At 39.5% G+C, this 9,599-nt stretch overlaps 1 protein-coding gene across 1 annotated transcript; it reads right to left on the reverse strand.

The window, feature by feature from the left end:
* Positions 1-35: 35 nt before the first annotated feature.
* On the reverse strand, positions 36-7,783 carry LOC110496341 (lanosterol 14-alpha demethylase). The gene is made up of 10 exons (XM_021572174.3): positions 5,914-7,783; positions 5,670-5,768; positions 5,309-5,485; positions 5,013-5,139; positions 3,919-4,093; positions 3,497-3,616; positions 3,131-3,326; positions 2,697-2,792; positions 2,244-2,412; positions 36-1,945 (listed from the first exon to the last, which is right to left on the reverse strand). Exons 1-10 carry the CDS (start codon positions 6,082-6,084, stop codon positions 1,767-1,769), a joined length of 1,509 nt encoding a protein of 502 aa, XP_021427849.3. The 5' UTR covers positions 6,085-7,783; the 3' UTR covers positions 36-1,766.
* Positions 7,784-9,599: the final 1,816 nt, after the last annotated feature.

Below are 9,599 nucleotides of genomic sequence, written 5' to 3' on the forward strand. Positions count from 1 at the left end.
TTTTTTTTCTCAATTCAACTCCACTGACACAACAATTTGATTTTACAGGTACACGTTTAATTAGTTCTAACAGTTGTAAAACAAAATAGAACTTGAGCTAAAATGTGAATCTGGTATGGGGGAGATGTACAGTCAATAAAATGATGGTGTGAAGACAAATTGAACATGATATTTAGATTTTTTTTTAAATATAAATATAACGGACCTATGTTCACAACACTAGGCTTCAAATAGTAAAATCAATCAAAAACAACATGGACTAATCATTTTCCATTGTCAAGGCACTACATGGGTCAAACTGACCCATATTACCCTGACCGTCCAACATTCCCACCCAATACACTTAGTCGTGTTTATTAGGGCACACAACAGAAAACTGAAATTTGTCTCATTGAGCAAGTGCAGGTTGTCCCTCCATGTTTCAAGTATGTTTTCTTTGTTTGACCCAGCCCAGGTTCTCTATCTTTGTACAATTATATGAATGGACAGTAGTACATACAAAGTCAGTGCTCGTCAGTTTGATCACTGATCTCTATGAGTCAATGGATAAGGATCAGTGGTTTGACTATTTCTCACTGCTCTGTAAAAGGCAGTGCTTTTTACTCCAGTAATATCCATCCTTACTGTAATAGTGTCACTCATACACACAGGAGACTTATCACATTTCACACAGTGGAAGCTTGAAAGCCTACGCTAAGCACCAAACGTATTGGGACAGTGACACATTTGTTGTTTTGGCTCTGCACTTTGGATTTGAAATGATTCTATGATATTTATGCCTCTTAACTGTCTCACTGATTATTCATGATTGATTCAGTATGATCTGTAATCATGTTAGCATCCACATTAATGTATAAGTGTTTAGAAACATTCTGTTTTCATTTACAATAAATGTGACTCCAAAATGACAATACATTATCTACCATTCATTTCTATTGGGCACAAAATGATCTGAAACACAACCAGAATTATTAGCAAGTGCATCTAACAAGTTTGCAGTCACAAGCTTAATGTAATCTTTGCATGCTAATACTAAACTTTCGACTACTTTAAAACACACGAGAATTTCTCCCAATACTTTTGGTCCCCTAAAATTGGGGGGACCAAATTAAAGCTGGAAGTCTGCACTTTAACCTCAAAGTTACAGAGGCATAAATATCATAGTTATTGTATTGTTTGTAGTGTTTCAGAGCCAAAACAACAACAAAACATTGTCACTGTCCCAATACTTTTGGAGCTCACTGTATATGTATTACCATGACAGTTGAAATAGAATGGACAAAAGATGAAGCTTTTGGCCAGATCTGTTTGTGCTGTATACTGTAGCCAAATCCTATGGCCATTGGCATGACTGCACAAACCGATCTAATTTGGGATTAGACTACTACAGAGAAGCCGTTAGTGAAGAAACAAACTGATTCAGTGTACATTCTAACAACTAAACAACAAGGCACACCTAAGGTGGGGGAAACACAAATTAAAGTTGTTTAATTTCCAGCCAGAACTCTGTGCATTAACTTGCACAGTTCCTAAATTGAAGTACAATAATTTCCTCTAAATCAAACCATTTAAGGTAAGTTAGGTTGTTTGTTGGGGGAAAACTGAAATGGCTCCCTATTTCCAATATAGTGCACTACTTTTGGTCGCACCCCTATGACGCGCTGGACAAAAATGACTACACTATAGAATAGGACGCCATTTTGGACAAAGCCTTGCTCTTCTGGGTGTAACCTCTTTTCTCTGCTGTGTTTTGCGCTCAGTGTCTCTTAGTGTTGCCTCCTCTTGTATCTGATGACGGGGTTGTGTGGGGTGTGGATCATGGTTGTGTAGTTGATTGTGGGGAAGTAGCCATCGACCAGGTCAAATTCGAAAAGGCGCAGCATGGTAGACCAGATGGTCTTGATCTGAACGTAGGCAAAGTTCTCCCCAATGCAGCGGTGACGGCCTAGAAGACAGAGAACATCAGTGTTTTTTAATGAGTCATGGTAATGAGGGTAAAATAAGGTGATACTTTGTGGCATGAGACAGCTTTGTATGGTAGTAAAGTCCATATTTGTATATATTGAGCAAGACCCCACCTACTGACAAAATACTTATTTACACATGAAAACACACTGTATGACAGCTGTTTCCCCTACCATTGTGTATATGCTTTGACACTTCTGTTTTTTCTTAAAGATGGCAGATCACCTAACTTACTACATACTGTTAAAAGGGAGGAAATAACAAGAAAATATTCTTACCGGCTCCAAAGGGCACATAGGCAAATTTCTCAACTGCGGCAGGGTTATCATTGAGGTAGCGGTCAGGCCTGAACTCCATCCTCTCTGTCCAGGTGTCCTGCAGACGGTGGTTGACCGTCGGGGACACGCACACCTGGTGGCCGGCTGGGATGGTGTAGCCTGCTGCAGTCTGGGGGTGGATGGAAGTAAAGGGTGAGGGTCGTTCAATGGTCACTGACCTATTATACACATGCATTTATCTGGGTTGGGGATCCATTCCATTTCAATGTAAAAAAATATATATATGGACCATTTACATTGTGGCCATTTCTCTCTCAAATTCAGTGTCCTAAAATGTTTGTTTTTTAAATTGTATTTACTGATATAAGGGAATTGAAAAAATGTCTATGACGGTAGTAGGAATAATTTCATGGGCATTCGTAACCGCCCAACAAATTATGACATCGATCTTACCTGAGGAGAGCGTGCCATTCTCATCATGGTCATGATGGGTGGACGTAGTCGGAGGGTCTCTTTCAAACAGCGGTCCAACAAAGTCAGGTCCTTCAGCTGATGAATGAACAAGAGACCAGGTAAGTAAAGAGCATGTCAAATATTTAGACAATCAAAACCGTCCAAATGAATAGCTGAACGTATGGTTTAGCAGTCTAGAAAAACGGTTCTAAACTGAAGTTGCTCACATACAATATCCAATTACCCAGTTTTAAATAGAATATGGTCAAAAAATAAACTATGATCTTAATAAGTTTTAACAACATAATTTATAAAAATGTATGTACATTTGTAAGCCAATGTAAAAACATTATTCATATTTTCAACAACAAAGTTCTAGTGTAATCTATGGCCATTTATGTGCAGTTGGCAAAATGTCAGTTATGGATTCTGACCTGGTCAAAGTTGAGTGGGGGCAGGTCTTCTCCACATGCTGTTTTCTGTTCAGCGTAGCAGCGGTCCTGTAGGGCCTTGTCTTTGCCCAGAAAGAAGCCCAACCAGGAACTAGTGGTAGAGGATGTATGCTGTCCAGCCAGGAGTAGACCAATCAGCATGCCTGCTATCTCATCATCATTCAGGGGCCGGCCATCCCTTAAAAAAAGGCAGAAATAGTTAGGCCTGAAATGAGGAATCAGTCTAAAATGGTTCAACAGTTGTAGAACACCTTTAAACCAAACGCTCATTCACTTCAGTCCTGTGGGGAGGCATAGATGCTTGTCCCATATGTATTACTACTGGCATCTGTCCCACTTATGTCTTACTTGTAGGTGGCATCTATGAGGGTCTGCAGCATGTCGTCCACTTTCTCTCCAGAGCTTCTGCGTTTCTGGGTGACTTTGTAGAAGATGTTCTTGATCTCCCTGTGTGCTCTGTCCCTTCGTCTGTACAAAAATGACAACTTGTTTTTTTTCCTGCCTTAATTAGCGAAATAAGACATTCTCGTATTGCTATTACAGAATGAATACAGTAGACTGAGTTGGAATTCATTCTATCACCCAGAACCCTAACCTGAGGGTAGAACAATAAGACAGTATAAATGAAGTTTCAAGAGTATTAATTTCCAGCAATCATTCTGGTAACTTAGTTTAACTTGGTCTTTCACACAAAAAACCTAACCTGAAGGTGGAACAGTTTGAATTGACCCTTGGTTGAGAGGACAGTATGAATGAAGTCTTTCTCTTACCTGAAACTAGGCAGCGGCAGCCAGCCGGGCAGCAGCCAGGCAGCATGGCTGAAGCCCCCGTCCAGGTCTGCGTAGAGCTGGGCCACCTTCTCGTCCAACATGCTGCGGATCTCCTTCCCATGCAGACAGGCACTGGCCGTCAGGATGATCAGCTCCGACAGGGCCTCAAACAGGTCTGAGAGAGGGAGGAGTGGAAGAGATGGAAAGAAAGGAAGGAGTGGGAGAGATGGAATGAGTGAGAGAAAGAGAAAAGAGGTCAGAATTGCGGACTGGATAACTTTGACTGTGCAGTACGGCTCAAATGTTATGACGTGTAACAAGTGATATGACGTCTTCATAAACAGCAACGCCTCGCAAACAGATTCTAGCAAGAGTGTGAAGCAAAAGACTGCAGTCATTAGCAACCCATTAAGCATCTGTGCATGGGAGATCAATGCACTCTTGAGCCACGTAATAGCTACAGTACGTGACAACAAATGTTGACTAGATTAGCCTCTTGCTTCTTACTCATGTCAGAAGTCGCTCTGTTAAACACTACTTTTGGTAATGTCATATTACCTTTTACAGGAAGAAAAGGAACTATCTTAAAATGGATGGCAAGGTTCAAACTGTATTCAGGAGTTACAACACATTGATTACATGTGTGTTGTTTTGTATTGCTAAGTATTACTGAACTGTTGGTGCTAAAAAAAAAAAAAGCATTTCGCTGCACCAGCGATAACATCTGCAAGTCTGTGTAGGTGACTAATACACTTTGATTTGATTTTGTTATAATTTACTTGAGAACTTGTTGATGGGAAATTGTGCAGAATTTTCTTAACAGTTGACATTGTACTTCACCCAAGTCCCTACCCCGTGAGCTCTTATAGGTCTGAACGGATTAGATAAGTATACTGTACTAATAATTCCACTTTGCAATCTGATAGGCCAAGTGGAAAATGTGTAATTCTGCTAACATCTTTTCAATCCTTTTAGGTCTACATTAAGTGGCTACAGTAGGGACTAGAAGTCGATTTGGAGCTGGGCATTTGGATTTAGTTTCTACAGTATTCCATGCGAAAAGATCAGACCGTTTGTAATGTCTGTCATCTTACTTTCTTCCCCGCTGTCTCCCCATCTTGAAAAGTACTCTTTAGTTTCCTCCTCGATGATTTCAACGTGCTGTTTGAAATGGGCAATGTTCAGTCCTGTCTTAAACATCTTCTTCTGTTCCAGGAAAATCTACAAAAGAAAATGAGTGGCAAAATATTCACTGAATTCACTAAATCAATACTTTGTTTCAGCTCATAAACCTTTCATAAACTTCTGGCAAGACTTCTTTATGTGGGGGGAAATTCTCTATATTTGTGAGTGTGAATGGGAGTATCTGAGTAAGTATTTATTTGCTTACATGGTTAGGTACATCGTATGCAACCCCTTTGCCAAAAACTGGTGTGGTCAATCGAGAATAGACATCCTCTGCATTGAGATCTTCGTTCTTGCTGTTGAACATCAGTGTGGCAGCCTCACTACCCAGAAGGTAGGTAAAGGTTTTGCCCACCATGGTAAAGCTGACAACGGGCCCATACTGTGAATATAAAGACAATAAACCTTGTTTTAGCACCTACTATAACGGGCACTTTCAAATGGCACTATACAGCAGTAAGATTCAGAAGCTGTATGATAGGAAACGTTACTGTAACATTTTGTAAACAAAAGTAAGTAGCACTTAGAGCACTAACGTATACTTTTCAGCAGTACTGTAGTCTTACCTTTTCATATGCATCCTCAAGAAATTCAATGGGACTTTTCCCGAATGCTATGGCATGACCCAGAAATGGAATGCTAGAAGGTATGTATGGTGGGTATTTCTGAGAGAATAAAATACACAAGGCAATTGATTATGCACAATATGCAAGTCTATGAATGCGGCATGAAACTATAACATTCACTGTCGCAGCCCTAATAATAATGTAATATATCTCAACTGATGTGTTGCTTATGCACATAACGTACCTTGTCTTCGTCGGAAGAAGATTGTGACTGTTTGAGCACCAGTTTAGAAATATATCCCAAAGTTAGGGTGATCACAAACACTGCAAGAACCACCGATGTCACGTTGTCACTAATTTTCCCGACGGTATTTTCTAGTAGCATACTACTAACTTGATATAAATGCGTAGCCATTGTCACGTCTTCTGTTTGTTTCAATCCGTTGTAAAATATTATAGGCCACTGCGACAGACTCCTTGCGTTTGAAACAAATAAAAACAATTGTCACTTCTACACCATCTAAATCGATTTTCTACAAGGCACGAGGCCTTGTATAAACGGAAAATAGTGTTCCCAAAAGCATAGTCAAATCCTTCTTGATTCCAATATCATAGTTTATTCCCCTATAACGCTAAATGATAAGTGACGGCTAGTACTGTAACCCAGCATCTCTACCTGTCGATATTAAGTTATTCCTGCCCCCGCCTGACAAATAAAGGCATTTCATTGGCTATTCGCTGTGTGTCCATCAGCTCCACGGCTGCCTTCCTGAACTCTGGTTGGCTATCACTACCTGGACTGATGTCTGGCTATATGATGTCATAGCAGAGGACAAGTCGACACATTTTAACTCCTCCTCCACATTTACCGGATTGGTTCAACCGTGCCGAAGAGACCCTCCCCCGAAATAGTTTATTTTCTTCTCAAAACAGTGCGATGCTCGAGAGTATCAAAACGAATGTTTCGATTGCTGACTAACTGTCCAACAAATCAGCTTGCGTCCAGTAGCGATGCATGTTTTATCCTCCTGCTGTGTTCTGGTCGAATTGGACCGATTTACAAGTTTTCTCTCTGAAAAATGTAGTTCATTTAATCTGATTGTCATAATGTTCCAGAACTTTGTCCACACAGGGCACCTGAACACAGAAAATACATTTTTAAAATGATTTTCATAAAATGTGTTTTATTGAATTTTTGTACACCTGTGGTGTTCCCGGTCAAAAATTACGTCATTAGAAATGAATGGGCGAGACTACAATTAGTGTACAAAATTGAGTTCCATTCATCAGATGGACACTTACTCTCCCAGACCCCCACATGCATGTGTGTTTGGGAACATACACACCTCGCTCCCCTTCTTTGCTTCCATGGCAACCACCACAAAGCAAAAAACATTAAACAGATACATGACCTACAGCATGGTCAAGCACGGTGATGTTTCTGACATTTTCAGACTACTAAACGAGGATTGATTTAGAACCAAGTCACAAAGAAAACAGGAGCTGCCTCCACTATTCCAGCACATTTCAACATTTCAACATCATCAAATCACCTATGTTTAGTCTAATAGAGTGACAACTAAAATATACCAAAAACGATTTAGTTCAATCAATTTAAGCTAAATATGATATCCTTGATTCTGATTTCTGTGTGTGTGCATGTGCCTGCGTCTGTGTGCGTGCGTGCGCGTTAGTTCGGGCAAGTACATGTTGACTCACCCTACTTGTAGAGAAACACCATTGCCACCCTCTTTCATGTTGACCAAATGGTCAATCACTCTGTCATACAGTACATACTTTTAATTTTTGTTGTCCTAGGTTACCTGGCTAAAATGCTTAATCACTAGCCTAACTTCCTTCCATGGGCAAAGATGAGCCAGCTAAATGAGCCAGCCATCTAGCTACTGTACATATCGAACTTCCAATCCTCTCAGTCCGGGGGCACAATGTATACTATACATTCATGGTTGGATCAGAATCACCATTATATTCCAGGGCCAGTACGGAGAGTTAAGTAAAACCACAAATCCAAATCCCAATCTCCATCCATGGTTAATTTAGGAAAGGGACAATTTTAGCTAGCTGTCCACAGGACAACGACACAACCGAGATGCAACAATTCAAGTGTTTCTGTCAATGACGTTTTGCTTTTGATGTAATTGGTGTGAAGACAAATCTAAATTGCCTTCCCTTGAACTTTTTTTTGGTGCGCCAGGACCATTCACAATTGATCTCACTCAGTTTAGCTAAACACTGATCGGCTTTTATTTTATACTTTTTTTTTTTTCATCAAAGGAGGGCAAATGTTCACTGACTTCCCTTGCAATCAATGCTACAGGCAGCACAATGTCATACTCTTTTTGACCAGACAGCATCAGATAGATACCTACACATACAGAGATAGAGGGGCTCTGTTTCGCTCACTGGGATGCTTTCTCCAGTGAGGTACATTCAGCGTCTTGCGAAATTAAGGCAAATTATTAAAAAACAGAGACAAAATATACAGTGTTGGAAAAAGTACTCAATAGTCATACTTGAGTAAAAGTAAAGATACCTTAATAGAAATTGACTCGTGAAAGTCACCCAGTAAAATAGTACTTTAGTGAAAGTCTAAAAGTATTTGGTTTTAAATATAATTACGTATCAAAAGTAAATGGAATTGCTCAAATCTACTAAAGTATCAAAAGTAAAAGTATAAACCATTTCAAATTCCTTATATTAAGTAAACCAGACAGCACAATTTTATTTTTTAAATGTATTGTCGGTTAGCCAGGGGCACACTCCAACATTCATTTGTGTTTAGTGAGTCCGCCAGGATGACCAGGGATGTTCTCTTGATAAGTGTGTGATTTGGACCATTTTGCTGTCCAAATGTAACGAGTACGTTTGAGTAAAACGTACTTTTAAAGTATTTCCCTTAATAAGTACCTTACACCACTGGAAAAAAAAATGTTTTTTTTGGGAGGGGGGCTGGCTTCCCTTGGAAACTATGGATACACGCCACTGCTTGCTTCATAAATAACTGCTCATTGTTTGCAGATCAATAATAAAAATCACGGTTTTTATGCTCTCGAACACAGCCAATATGTAAGGGATCTAATTTCCGGGTTTAATTTTACAGATGCCCGAGTGGAGCAGAATACCTCAAGAGGAGAATCACATTGGTTAAACAGACTAGAACAGGTCTGGATGTCTCAAAGTTCATTGGCTACTGTAGTCTACTAAAACCGTATGCAACAAGGGCGTATTGATTACGCCGATTCTATTGCAAAACGTTTCTTAAACGGAAGTAAAAAGGAACGAAAACGCGAGGGACCTACCTGAATTTGTCCAAAAGAAAATCTCGTTTTGCTCTGTTTGTTTCCTCAATGAATACGCCCGTCGTGAAATCATGAACCTTGACATTTCAAACAAAATGGTCAAATGGAAATCAAAATTGTTATACCAGTGAACGGTTCAAAGCAATATTCCTAGATGTAGGCTAGGCTATTTTAATGTCGTTTACACGGATATACAGTGTCTTGATTAAATCTATATTATACATTATTTCATAATCCATCAATACCCACTCTCATACAATGTTGAGACATATCCAATTGAATTTATTCACATGGTCAAACAATAACCAATATTTCGTTATGGACTTCCCTTGGTAAATGTACAGTACCAGTCAAAAGTTTAAATACAGCTACTCATTCCAGTGTTTTTCTAAAATAAAAATTCTACATTGTAGAATAATAGTGAAGACATCAAAACTATGAAATAAAATAGATTTTAGATTCTTCAAAGTAGCCACGCTTTGCCTTTGACAGCTTTTCACAGTTATAGTTTTCTCAAGTGGTTTGAAATGAATGTACTGTTGACAAGTTAAGTAATTTATTTGAGCAGAGTGCCCTCATGTGGCAGCTACTGTTGTTACCTTGCCAGTCC

The sequence above is a fragment of the Oncorhynchus mykiss genome, chromosome 18, assembly GCF_057628025.1.
Source record: "Oncorhynchus mykiss isolate SJ-2025 chromosome 18, ASM5762802v1, whole genome shotgun sequence".
Classification (NCBI taxonomy): Eukaryota; Metazoa; Chordata; class Actinopteri; order Salmoniformes; family Salmonidae; genus Oncorhynchus; species Oncorhynchus mykiss.

What these genes read in the sequence shown, in the direction of transcription:
- LOC110496341 (XM_021572174.3), bottom strand. Translation starts at nt 6,084, where the DNA reads ATGGCTACGCATTTATATCAAGTTAGTAGTATGCTACTAGAAAATACC. An exon ending in CTGCCGCTGCCTAGTTTCAG is followed by an intron (nt 3,617 to 3,918) that starts GTAAGAGAAAGA and finishes ATTTTTGTACAG; the next exon opens with ACGAAGGGACAGAGCACACA. An exon ending in GAATGGCACGCTCTCCTCAG is followed by an intron (nt 2,413 to 2,696) that starts GTAAGATCGATG and finishes ATCCACCCCCAG; the next exon opens with ACTGCAGCAGGCTACACCAT.